At 47.8% G+C, this 12,872-nt stretch overlaps 1 protein-coding gene across 1 annotated transcript in view; it reads right to left on the bottom strand.

The window, feature by feature from the left end:
• The window catches only part of GRK7 (G protein-coupled receptor kinase 7), a 35,954-nt gene extending 23,496 nt beyond the window's left edge, over positions 1-12,458 (bottom strand). Inside the window, exons 1-2 of the mRNA XM_022582488.2 lie at positions 11,711-12,458; positions 9,955-10,392 (exon numbers count right to left, since the gene is read on the bottom strand). Coding sequence (XP_022438196.1) covers positions 9,955-10,392; positions 11,711-12,316 — 1,044 coding nt within the window. The 5' untranslated portion in view covers positions 12,317-12,458. The remainder of the gene's footprint in view (positions 1-9,954; positions 10,393-11,710) is intronic.
• Between the last annotated feature and the right edge of the window lie 414 nt (positions 12,459-12,872).

A 12,872-nucleotide genomic window follows, 5' to 3' on the forward strand; every position in this document is an offset into this window, starting at 1 on the left:
GCTTCATGAAGGCAGGCATTTGTTTGCCTGGTATCCTGTTGTACTCAGGGCCAGGTCTGTACCTGTGACATGACTTCACCTAGTAAATCACCCTTGACAGCCCTCTCTCCCTTAGCCCATGTCCAAACTATCACTGAGGCCCAGTCATTCTGGAATCTCTTCCCAGTTCAAACACTGTGCTCTGGCTCCACCACCCCTCCTGTTGGCTGAGCTGCTATCATCTCTCACCTGGATTACAAATGACCACAATCCACCCGAATCCCCTCTGATCTGCTCTCACTTCAGATGGAGTGATTCTTTTTTTTTTTTTTTTTTTTTTTTGTGGTACGCGGGCCTCTCACTATCGTGGCCTCTCCCGTTGCAGAGCACAGGCTCCGGACGCGCAGGCCCAGCGGCCATGGCTCACGGGCCCAGCCGCTCCGCAGCATGTGGGATCCTCCCGGACCGGGGCACAAACCCGTGTTCCCTGCATCAGCAGGCAGATTCTTAACCACTGCACCACCAGGGAAGCCCGGTGGTTAGGATTTTGGTAGAGACCAATATGTGACCATGAAGTAGCCAGAATGCTTGTCCTGTGTGGTTCTCAGAAGTAAATTCTCAAAGAGAAAATTTTTTGGAGCAGGGTCATAATGGTTGTGATGTATGTAGGTATTAACTTCTGATGAAACACACTCAGAGATCTTTTTAAAATCACTTATTCAGGGCTTCCCTGGTGGCACAGTGGTTAAGAATCCGCCTGCCAATGCAGGGGACACAGGTTTGAGCCCTGGCCCGGGAAGATCCCACATGCCGCAGAGCAACTAAGCCCATGTGCCACAACTACTGAGCCTGTGCTCTAGAGCGCGCGAGCCACAACTACTGAGCCCACGAGCCACAACTACTGAAGCCCGGGTGCCCTAGAGCCCGTGCTCTGCAACAAGAGAAGCCACTGCAATGAGAAGCCCGCACACTGCAACGAAGAGTGGCCCCCGCTCGCCGCAACTAGAGAAAGCCCGCGTGCAGCAATGAAGACCAAACACAGCCAAAAATAAATAAAAATAAAATAAATAAATTTTAAAAATAAATAGACAAAATCACTTATTCAGTGTGTCACTAGCATTGTAGTCAGCATGACAGAAGCTTCAAAATAAATATTATGCCCAAACTCTATGACATTATCCCTCTGAATGTGAGGAGTTGGTTAGAGGCAGGACATGGTAACCAAACATATCACAAGCTTTTGGGTCACTGCACTAAATTCATTCCAATTCCTGACAATATAGCAAGTTTTAAGGACTCAGTCATGTTCCACAATATCTGAAGGTCACTGTTCTCCACATAGATGGTTGAATTTGAAAAGTCCCAGCACGAGTCCCATTGCCCAATTTTCCTGTTATATTTACCTGGCAGTTCTAAAAATGCTGAGTTAGTTTTATTGTGTGCACGTGGATGTCAGCTGAGAACAGGCAGGAGTGCTTATCACATTTATTAAAGGTGAATATCGACAGTGGCTGGGACCACGTTTAATGATATTGTGTCTGGGTGTGGGAAGGCTGACTGAGATATTAGTCACATCGTTCCCTGTAAAGGTTGGGCCAATCCTCTTCCAAAGTCTTAACTCCATTAGAGGTCCGACTAGGCTTGAGGTTGAGACCCATATCAGACCAGACTGAGGAAGATATGCTATGTCATCACATGCACTCATTCTGAGTTTTACTCAGTGGAGGGCCTTTTATAGCATTACAAACCAGAGGTCACATTCTGCTCCGTGTGTGAACTTGACAAGGTGGAGTCAAAACCGTAAGTGCTCTTGAATCTGGCACACCTGGGTTCATCTCACATATGAGAGATGTGACTTTGGGGGGGGTAACTTAACCTCTCTGAGTCTCAATTTCTCCATCTCCATAATACTCCCTATCTTGTAAGTCTTTATAGAAAGGCTCTAGATCCCATCATCCCTTGATTAAGAGGTCAGAACTCTTCCAAACTTTTCAAACCATTGAGATAACAGCAGTTATTAGGGGTACCCACTGTTTTTGCTTATCTGAATTCCATTTCACCATTCTCTTCCACCCCTCTTTTCTTTCTTTTTCTTTTGGCCACGCCACGCAGCATGTGGGATCTTAGTTCCTCCAACAGGGATCGAACCCTCGCCCCCTGTATTGGAAGCGCGGAGCCTTAACCACTGGACCACCAGGGAAGTCCCTCCATCCCTACTTTCCATTGGAGAACACTTTCCTCTGCCCTCAGTTCCTGATATAGATATAGAACAGAACGTCTCCCTGGTTCCTGAGCACAGCAGAGATCTAGCCTGGCTAATGGACTTGGTTATGGTTGGGCATGTGACTTGAGCTGTCCATTGAGAGTCTTCCCTGGGAATCTGAAGGAACTGTTTGTAAAGAACTGTTCTCTTTCCACGGGATTGCTCGGTTGGTAGGATATGTGTGGAGCTGTCGGTGGCCCCCACTCAGGAGCCCCTGAGAGCAGGAGTGAGGCCAACGCCGAGGAGAGCAGAGCTGGGGCACGGAAGGAGAGTTTCCCGCTGATACTGCTCAGACCCTGGATCACTCTGGGCTTCTTAGTTATGTAAACCATTAATTTCATTTTCTTAAGTAACTTCCCTTTGTCCGGTAAGAACCCTTACTGATATCCCAGTAAATCACAGTAAAACGTATGCCATGTGTTTACCTTTGGCGTTTGCGAGTCTTTTCCTACAAATAATTCAAAGACTATCTCATAGACTCATGAAATCTTAGAGATTAAGGATGTTCTGGGGCCTGCCTGAGATGCCAGACACAGTGAGTCAGCCATAAGCCAGGGTTTCTGCCTCCCAGGCCAGTGCTCTTTTTTTGTGTGTGTGGTACGCGGGCCTCTTACTGTTGTGGCCTCTCCCGCTGTGGAGCACAGGCTCCGGACGCGTAGGCTCAGAGGCCATGGCTCACGGGCCCAGCCGCTCCGCGGCATGTGGGATCTTCCCGGACCGGGGCACAAACCCGTGTCCCCTGCCTCGGCAGGCGGACTCTCAACCACTGTGCCACCAGGGAAGCCCGTGCCCAGTGCTCTTAAGCCTCCCCGCCTCTTGTCGTGTGTCTGCCTCAGTCTTTCTCAGACTCGAGCAGAACTACCCTCGCCTTTCCTTCCTGAGTCACTGCCCAATTACCAGCAGCCAGGGGCTCCACGGGGCAAAAGGCACCACCTTCTAGAAGTGGCTCCATTCTCTCCACAACCCCGCCCCCTCCACTGGGGACAGCCGTGATTTAAGAGAAGTGAGTACAGACGTGGGTCTTGATGGAGGCTAGGTGAAGCCAGGCAGCTGAGCTCTGGATGTAAGACTGCTCAGAGCCCTGGGCCCTACTTCAACCCTCATTACCTCATGTGGGAGTTATTACGGTAGCTCCTTACCAGCCCCCCTTTCTCCTGAACCCCAGGCTCCCTCTACTTGAATTCATCATAGTTTCAGTCATCTCCTTAAAGAATCATTCTGTATACCCAGACAAAACTATAATTCAAAAAGATACATGCACCCCCATGTTCATAGCAGCACTATTGACAATAGCCAAGACATGGAAACAACCTAAATGTCCATTGACCCATGAATGGATAAAGAAAATGTGGTACATATATACAATGGAATACTACTCAGCCATAAAAAGAATGAAATAATGCCATTTGCAGCAACATGGATGGTCTTAGAGATTATCATATTAAGTGAAGTCAGAAAGAGAAAGACGAATACCACATGCTATCACTTATATGTGGAATCTAAAATACGACACAAATGAACTTATCTACGAAACAGAAACAGACTCACAGACATACAGAACAGACTTGTGGTTGCCAAGGGGAAAGGGGGTGGAAGGATTGGGAGTTTGGAATTACCAGAGGCAAACTATTATATATAGGATAGATAAACAACAAGGTCCTACTGTAGAGCACAGGGACCTATATTCAGTATCCTGTGGTAAACCATAATGGAAAAGAATGTGAAAAAGAATCTATATATAAAACTGAGTCACTTTGCTGTACAGCAGAAATTAACACAACGTTGTAAATCAAATCTACTTCAATAAAATTAAAAAAAAAAAAAAAGAATCACTCTGGTCATGCCATTTCCTGTTGATAAACCTTCAATGGCTCCTTGCTGCCTATAAAGCAATGTCCAAAGTATTTCACCTGGTGTCCTGAAATAGCCTGACAGGGCCTGTGTCCCTCCAGGGAGGCTCAGCTCATACCTAGGGAAGGGTTACCCACTGGGAAGAATCACTTCCAGAGTTTCAAATTCAATTAAGAGTTTCAAGTTCTATTACACAAGCACACCTCGTTTTATTGTGCTTTGCTTTACTGCACTTCGCAGATACTGAATTTTTTACAAATTGAAGGTTTATGGCAACCCTGCAGGTCCTTTGTGCCATTTTGCCAATAGCATTATTTTAAAATTAAGGTATGTATATAGTTTTTTAGACATAATTCTACTGCATACTTCGTAGACATAACTTTTATATACACTGGGAAACCAAAAAATGTCTGGAATCAAACCCACAATATCTCTGTGGTATGTCTGTAGTAGATGGTAGGTGTACTGATCCCTGCTGGAAAAGAAAACGCCCCTCTAACAGTGTCCAGTACCTTGCTATCGTCACCATTAACGTTGATGCCATTTTTCATCTTTCCATTGGCTATCTTCCTTTATTAATGAGTTTCCTATTGGTGTGTAACAAATTACCACAAACTTAGTAGCTGAAAACAACACCCATTTATTACCTCACAGTTCTGTAGGTTTGAGCACAGCATTGGAGGGGTTCTCTGGTCAGGATCTCACAAAGCCAAAGTCAAGATTCTGCTGGGCTGCACTGCCATCTGGAGCTCAGGACGCTCTTCCAAGTTCATGTGGTTGTGGCCGAATTCAGTTCACTGTGGTTGTAAGACCGAGGTCCCTGCTATGTTTCTGGCTGTCATTCAGAGGCAGCTCTCGGCTCTGGAGACCACCTACATTCCTTGCCATGTGGTTCACTCCATCTTCAAGGCCAGCAATGGTGTGTTGAAGCCCTCTCATGCTTTCAGTTTCTGAGTCCTGCTGTCTCTGACCTCTATACCCATATTTAAAGGACTCACGCGATTAGGTCAGCCCCACTTGGTTCATTTCTCTTTTGAGTAACTCAAAATGAACAGATTAGTAACCATAAATGCATCTTCAAAATCCATTTTGCCTTATAATGTAATACAATCACGGGAGTGATAGCTCACCATGTTCACAGGTCTTGCCCACAAGTCAATGGGAAAAAAATTATACAGGGGCAGGGGTCATTGGAGGTCATGTTAGAATTCTACCTACCACACCATTGTAACAATGATTTGCGAATTTTAATGCCTGTGTGAGTTAAAAACTGAACAAGATTTCCTCATCTTTTTCAATACTTTTTTTCCCGGGGGCTGGTGACAGATGCTGTCAGCTCATCCAACACTTGATCTCACTCCCCATATCCTTTATCATCCCCTGCAATAGAGGCTGGACAATGAAAAACTATTTTTCAGGCTCCCTTACAGCTAGAGGTGAACATGTGGCATGGTTCTGGCCAACGGGGTGTAAGCAGAGTCTGTTAACATTCTCCTTTCTCTTCCTTTCTTCCATCCTGGAATGTGGACTTGATGTTTGGAGCTGCAAAAGCCATCTTGTGACAGGAGGAAAAGGCCAGGAGATTTACACAGAGACCTTGGCACTGAAATTGCTGAGAATCTGGCATTCTTTCATATGTAGCAGAAAGCAATGCTGGCTTACAAAAGACTGAATGAGTAGCTGAATGAGAAGCAGCTAGCCATGTCTCCAAAGCCACGATGCCTTAACTTTTCTGGAAGGATTGCAGAGTTCAGGCAGGTATCAACCTTCATGATCAGGGTGATTTTTCCTTCACACCTTCTTCATAATGTTCACAGTACTTCTTTATACAGTATCTTGACATCAAAACAATGTTAGTGGTTACAGAAGCCCTGTAAATATGTTCCTTTTCATTTCTTCTGTGAAATGTTGTGAGTATAATGACCTTAAAGTCCACTTGGGGGCCCAGTTACATGTGTGGGAGCTACAGTAAATAGGAAACCGAGGGGCTCTACTTAGCTATGTGGAGGGGTAAACAGTGAAAGAGGGATGCTTTCCATTTTTCTGTCTTTTTTTTTTTTTGCGGTACACAGGCCTCTCACTGCCGTGGCCTCTCCCGTTGCGGAGCACAGGCTCCAGACGCGCAGGCTCAGTGGCCATGGCTCACAGGTCCAGCCGCTCCGCAGCATGTGGGATCTTCCCGGACCGGGGCACGAACCCGTGTCCCCTGCACCGGCAGGCGGACTCTCAACCACTGCGCCACCTGGGAAACCCTGTCTTTCTTTTTATGGCTTCTAAACTTTCTCTCTGACTCTTCCCCTCCCCACCCTGCACCCTTCCTGAGGGTCCCCTGGGATTTGGAGGCAGGTCTGAGGACTGGGGCAAGTGGTCTAAACCCAGAAATTTGGTCTCATGGGACAAAGAGGGACTCAGGAAAGGCAAAAGGGTAGAGGTCTCCAGTGAGTAAACTTCTCCACCAACTGCGTTCATTATAGTGGACAATACTGAGGAGGCACGGAAAGCTTCCTCCAGTTTCCAAAAGAGTCAGACAGCTGGAGCCACTGAAGCCACTGAAGCCACAGGAGCCACTGAAGGAACTGTCCCTAAATATTCTCTTGGCCCATGAATAGAGCTGGAGGAAGACTGAGAAAGGATTTACAAGAGACAGAGCTATGTGTCTCCTCAACCTTCAGCAAGGTGGAGATGTACCACCGATTAGCATGATACATGCCTATGAGACACTCAGAAGGAACACCTCTCCTCTGCATAAGTGACAATGCGAATTCAAAATCCTGAAGAAATACACTTTGGTTTTTCCATGCATAGACAGACATGGATCCATGACGTTTCCGTTTTTTTTTTTTTTTAATTTTATTTGTTTATTTTTGGTTGTGTTGGGTCTTCGTTGCTGCGTGCGGCTTTCTCTAGTTGCAGCGAGCGGGGGCTACTCTTTGTTGTGGTGCGCGGGCTTCTCATTGCGGTGGCTTCTCTTATTGCGGAGCACACGCTCTAGGCGCGTGGGCTTCAGTAGTTGTGGCTCGCGGGCTCAGTAGTTGTGGCTCGCGGGTTCTAGAGCTCAGGCTCAGTAGTTGTGGCACACGGGTTTAGTTGCTCCGCAGCGTGTGGGATCTTCCCGGACCAAGGCTCAAACCCGTGTCCCCTGCACTGGCAGGCGGATTCTTAACCACTGCGCCACCAGGGAAGTCCCACGATGTTTCTGTTTTCATAGCGAAGTCCCACGGAGGCGAACACTCTGCTTCCCCGCCATCTTCCCGCTTCTTCCACCCCAACTTAGAAGACAGTGATATGGAAGTCCTCCATCCCATCCCCACCTCTTCTTCGGTTTCTCCACCCTCATTCAGCCTCTCCTTCCTACAGAACCAGTACTTTCTCTCCTGATTCTTGTCTCAGCATCTAAATCTCCCCTCCTTAAAACTCCATCCTCCTCCCTGTGTCCTCCTGTAGTGACCAGTCTCCCTCCTTCCTTTGTCTCACTTTCTACTCCCAGGTCAATCCAACCTCCACAGTCTGAGTTCTGACCTTGAACATCACTCTTCCTGAGGACACTGCGGTTTCCTGACTGTCAAATCCCCTGCTGACCTGTTGGCAGCACTCGACAGTGCTGACCACTCTCCTCCCTTAAATCCTCTTCTCCTTTGGCTCCTGTGGAGGAGGCTGCCAGTTACCTGCTCCATATCCTGCGTTTCTCATTCCAAAAAAAAAAAAAAAGTCATTTATCAGCTTCCCCTACAGGCAGGGTGGCCAGATAATAGTTCTAGCCAATGATATTTAAATGGAAGCTGTCAGATGGGCCTTCCAAGGAAGTTCATATTCGGAGACATATTCGGTTGGTGCATGCATGCCTATTTACTCCTGACCTTTCCTCCTTTCTCCTGCCTGGAACGTGGACCTGATGCCTGGGGCTAGGGCAGCCATCTTGCAGACGTCAAAAAGGCCAAAATGACAGAGATGTCGATCCCATTATCCTGGAGCTGTGGAACTAATACCAACCATGCTTATCGCCACACTACTTGTTACATAAGAAAAATAACCCCCTCTCTTGTTTAATCCACTATTATTTGGGTTTTCTATGATATGCTGCTGAAATCAACCCTTAACTGATACAGCTCCCATGACTCTGTCACTCTCGTCCTACTTCTTTAACCTCTTCAAGGCCCCTTTGCTTCAACACCCCCTACATGTTGATGTTCCTTAGCTACCATCCCTGGTCCTCTTCCTCCATTGTTTCCCAAACAACCCAGTGGTGCCTGCTGCTTCCCAAGTCACGATGACTCCAAACCCCAATGTCTAGCTCCGACCTTTCATCAGAGCACCAGATCTTTATCTAAATGTCTACCTGCCTGTCACATAGGAGCCTCATATACACTACACTCACAATTAAACTTACCAGCTTTCCCATAACTCTGTTCCTCCTTCTAGTCACTGGAGCTAGAGACCTTCCGCATCACTTACCCTCATACCCAGCTGGTCCTGAAGTCCCATCAGGTCTCTTTCCAACAGCTCTGCTTTATTCCCACTTCTTCAGTCCTACTGTCTTATACAGGCCTCATCATCTCTTCCTGAGCCACCGCATACGCCTCCTAACTAGCTCCTCTGCCTCTCATCTACAATCCAAATTGGTGTTTAAAAACATGCAGATCTAGGGCTTCCCTGGTGGCGCAGTGGTTGAGAGTCCGCCCGCCGATGCAGGGGACACGGGTTCGTGCCCCGGTCCGGGAAGATCCCACGTGCCGTGGAGCGGCTGGGCCCGTGAGCCATGGCCGCTGAGCCTGCACGTCCGGAGCCCGTGCTCTGCAACGGGAGAGGCCACAACAGTGAGAGGCCCGCGTACCGCTAAAAAAAAAAAAAAAAAAAGCAAATCTAATCACACCATTCCCTTTCTTAAAACCCTTCAATGGCTTCTGGTCCCTCACAAGAAAGAATTCCAATGCCTTTGCGTGATCTGAGCCCTACACATCTTGTCAACATTCCTTACATTATAGCCACATAAATTCACCTGTGGTTTCCCAAACTTGCCATGATTTTTCTCACTTCCTTGCCTGACTGTCCTCTCTGACTTGTAAGCTGGGAACTGTGCAAAAACAAAGTTTTAAGTGGATATTTAGGAACCTGACTTGGGCCTTATCTTCCTGGGAATTCTCCCACCTTTGTGCACAGAAACTCAGTGGTAAAGAACGGTCAGAATCGGAGAGATTTTTGTATTGTTCACTTAACATAATTGCTTAATTATAATTCCTTTTTTAATCAAAGAATTCTCTGCCATCACCTGGAACCAAATTGATCAAAATAAACATCAATTGCCTTTGTTGTCTTGTATATGTATTTTCATTTAAAATTTCACCTTTGTCCAATGTAAAACATTCCCCCAGTGCTCACTCAACAGAAAAGGAGATATTTACTTTAATGTGCTAAATGCTGGGGTTACTTCTATTTCTTATTCTATTAAATTTTACCTCCTAGAATCCTGAAATTTTAGGGTCCAGCCCCTAAAATTTTCCGGAAAAGGAAACCAAGGCTCTATTGACTCAGGAACATGGCACCAGGGAGGTGGTTATTGGTGGGCCATACCTAGATCCTGGCTAGGGCTTCAGCTCTTACCATCTCATGGTGAAGGCACAGATCATCTCCAACTCACAAAGAAGGCTCCCCTCTGCTTCCAGTGAGAGGAAAGTAAAGTAGCCCCCAAAGAGCTAATCCTCTTATACCACTCCACTTAAGGCAAGATGACAGCAGAAGGGCTTTAAGAACAAGGAAATTAAAAGCATTAAGTCCAAGGTTCTGCTTGCCCTGGGAATAGAACGGCCCTCTCCCCTCCTCTCTGACTCTATGCCCCACCTTTGGGCCCACGAAGAGACACTCACCCTCTGGGTGATGGGCTTGCCATCCTGGATCTCCACAGCCAGCCCCAGGTCGGACAGTCTGCAGTTGCCAAGGTCGTCCAGAAGCACATTCTCGGGCTTCAGGTCCCGGTAGACGATGCTGAGGGAGTGGAGGTGCAACACGCCGCAGGTCATCTGGGCCGAGTAGAAGACCACCCTGCTCATGTCCAGGCCCCGCTCGCCCACGCTGTAAATGTGGAACTTGAGGTCTCCCCCATTCATCAGGCTCATAACCAGGCAGAGATGGGACTTGCTCTCAAAGGCATAGGCCAGAGAGACAATGAAAGGGCTGCTGACCCTCTCCAAGATTTCCTTTTCCAAGAGAGCCATTTTCTCACCATTTTTCTTCTTCAGGCGCTTCTTGTCCAGTTTCTTACAGGCATACATCTTGCCGGTGTTTTTCACCTGGACAGCACATACCTTAAGGAGAGGAAGAAGTAGACAGTACTGGAGACGGGAAGGCGAAGGGGGATAGAGAGGGTGGAGGAGCAGAAAGCCACCAAGGTGGAAAGACGGCAGGCTTCTGAGAAAAGAGAAGCTGTGAGTGAAAGGGATTCTTTGAGATAGAGCTGGGACCACAGTGACTTCACCCCCACTATGTGAGATATAATTAAAAAAAAAAAAAGGAAAAACAACAAGTGCTGGCAAGGATGTGGAGAAATTGAAACCCTCATGTGTTGCTGGTGGGAACTTAAAACTTGGAAGAGTTTGGTGATTTCTCAAAACGTTAAACATGGAATTGCCCTAAGACCTAGCAATTCCACTCCTAGACATATACGAAAGACAAATGAAAGCAGGTATTCAAACAAATTCTTGTACATAAATGTTCACAGCAGCCCTATTCACGCTAGCCGAAAGGTGGAAACAACCCAACTGTCCAGCAACAGATGAATGGATACATGAATTGAATGTAGTATTCCCATACAACGGAATGTTATTCAGCCCTAAAAAGGAATGAAGTACTGATACATGCTGCAATGTGAATGAACCTCCGAACCTTACGCGCAGTGAAAGAAGCCAGCCACAAAAGCTCAAATACTGTGTGACTCCATTGATATGACACACCAGAATCGGCAAATCCATAGAGACAGAAAGCAGCCCAGTGGTCGCCAGGGGCTGGGTGGGTTGGGGGAGTGGGGGAAATGGGTAGTAATTGTTAATGGGGACAGGGGTGACGAAAATATCTTGGAACTAGATAGACAAGATTGTAATGTACCAAATGCTATTAAATTGTACACTCTAAAATGGTTAATGGCTAATGTGACTTTTACCTTAAAGAATTTTTTTCAACTTAAAAAAAAGAAAGATGAGCACAGCATTGGTGCAAAACGGATTCCAGGCTTTAATTCAAGATGAGTGTTTTCTTAGCTCTCTGAAGTTTTTCTCAAATTACCTCCATTACCACAATTAAGGGGAAAGGGGGATCCCCCATTGTTTGTTGCTATCATTCACCAGAGGGGCATTTCAGTGTGTGCCTGCCTGTTGTAGACCCCACGATAAAGATTCTTGGCCAGTTCCACATTTTGTTAGTTTTTCCTATGCCATTCTCATTTTATGTCACGTGGTGACAGGAAAGAAGACGTGAGAGCAAGCTAGGAATTCTTTCTCCACATGTGGCACTGAGATTAGTTCTAAGTTCCCTTGAGATTAAAAAGGAAAAAAAAAAAAAAAGAGGTGAAATAAAACTCTATTATGCTGTCTATTTCGTCTTCCAGCCTGGCTATTCTGAAACACTTACCTCCCCAAAACCACCTTTCCCCAGCACCCGGAACTCTTCGAAGTACTTGTCTGACACGGGTTGCATCTCAAAGACTTTCCACTGCAGAAACTTGTCATAGAAGGGGCTGGCCAGGAACTCTAGGAAGGGCTGGTCCTGCAAGAAGGCCATGGCCTCAGCCTTGGCCAGCTCCACCAGGGATGCTCGCTCTTCCTCCGTGGTGGCTGCTTGGCACTTGGTGACCAGAGCTGGGCTGAGGAAGGGGTGTGGGTGCCCCGGGGAGGCCGCACAAGTGGTCACCAGCCCCTGCAGCGTGCTGCCCTTGGCGGGACCCTCTTCGGCCAGCTCCCAGCTCTGCACCTCCTCCAGGAAGCCCACGGCCTCCTGGTACGCGGGCACCGTGGCTAGGAAGTCCCGGAAGAGGCGGCGGCCGATGGGCTGCTGCTCGCACAGGCTGTGGAAGTCGTTGGGCGGGGCCTGGCGGAGCTGCTCGCAGCTCTGCGGCCCGGGCAGCGTCAGGGTCCGGCGTCGGCGCTGCAGTTCCTTGCTGTCGGCATCCGAGGACTTCCGCGCCTGCAGGTAGGCCGAGTTGGCGATCAGGTTGTCCAGGCCCCCCATGTCGACCATGGCGGAGCACCAATCGTGCTTCCTCGGCACAGAAAAGGAAGGATGGAGGGCTGCGGCGGGGACGCCGTCAGGCCCGGGCCAGCTGGCTGCTGTCCGGTCCAAGGTGCAGTGACTTCTGCGGGATTTACAGCGAAGCTTCGGGTCTGCGGGTGGGACTGATGGAGGGTGAGGAAAGAGGTTTCTCTTGTAAGAAGCTTTGCTGGCTATGTATAGCCGGCCAGGGAAGGGCGCCTCACAGGTCACCCACCGAGGGGAAAGCAGTCTGTGACACCTGCAGGGTCTACCTGTTCATCATGGGGCCTTTCTCATCTACACCTGCTCCCTGAATCCCCAGCTACCAATTTCCAAAGGAAAGGTGGTGTGTTATTTGTTGATGACAGCAGTGTTTTCAACTGTGTCTGATTTTACGTATTTCCCAGCAGGTGCAAGCTAAATAAACTCCTAGGAATGACAGGTCAGGAAGACGAGCTGTGGGAAGCTGGAGAGGTTGTGTCTAGCAGCGTGATCCAGAGCAGGTTACAGAAGGGGATGCTCTGAGCTGTGAGTCACGAGACAT

This window comes from Delphinapterus leucas, chromosome 4 (genome assembly GCF_059928025.1).
Source record: "Delphinapterus leucas isolate spDelLeu-1000000601 "Yukka" chromosome 4, BTC_Dleu_Yukka2, whole genome shotgun sequence".
In the NCBI taxonomy this organism is placed as follows: domain Eukaryota; kingdom Metazoa; phylum Chordata; class Mammalia; order Artiodactyla; family Monodontidae; genus Delphinapterus; species Delphinapterus leucas.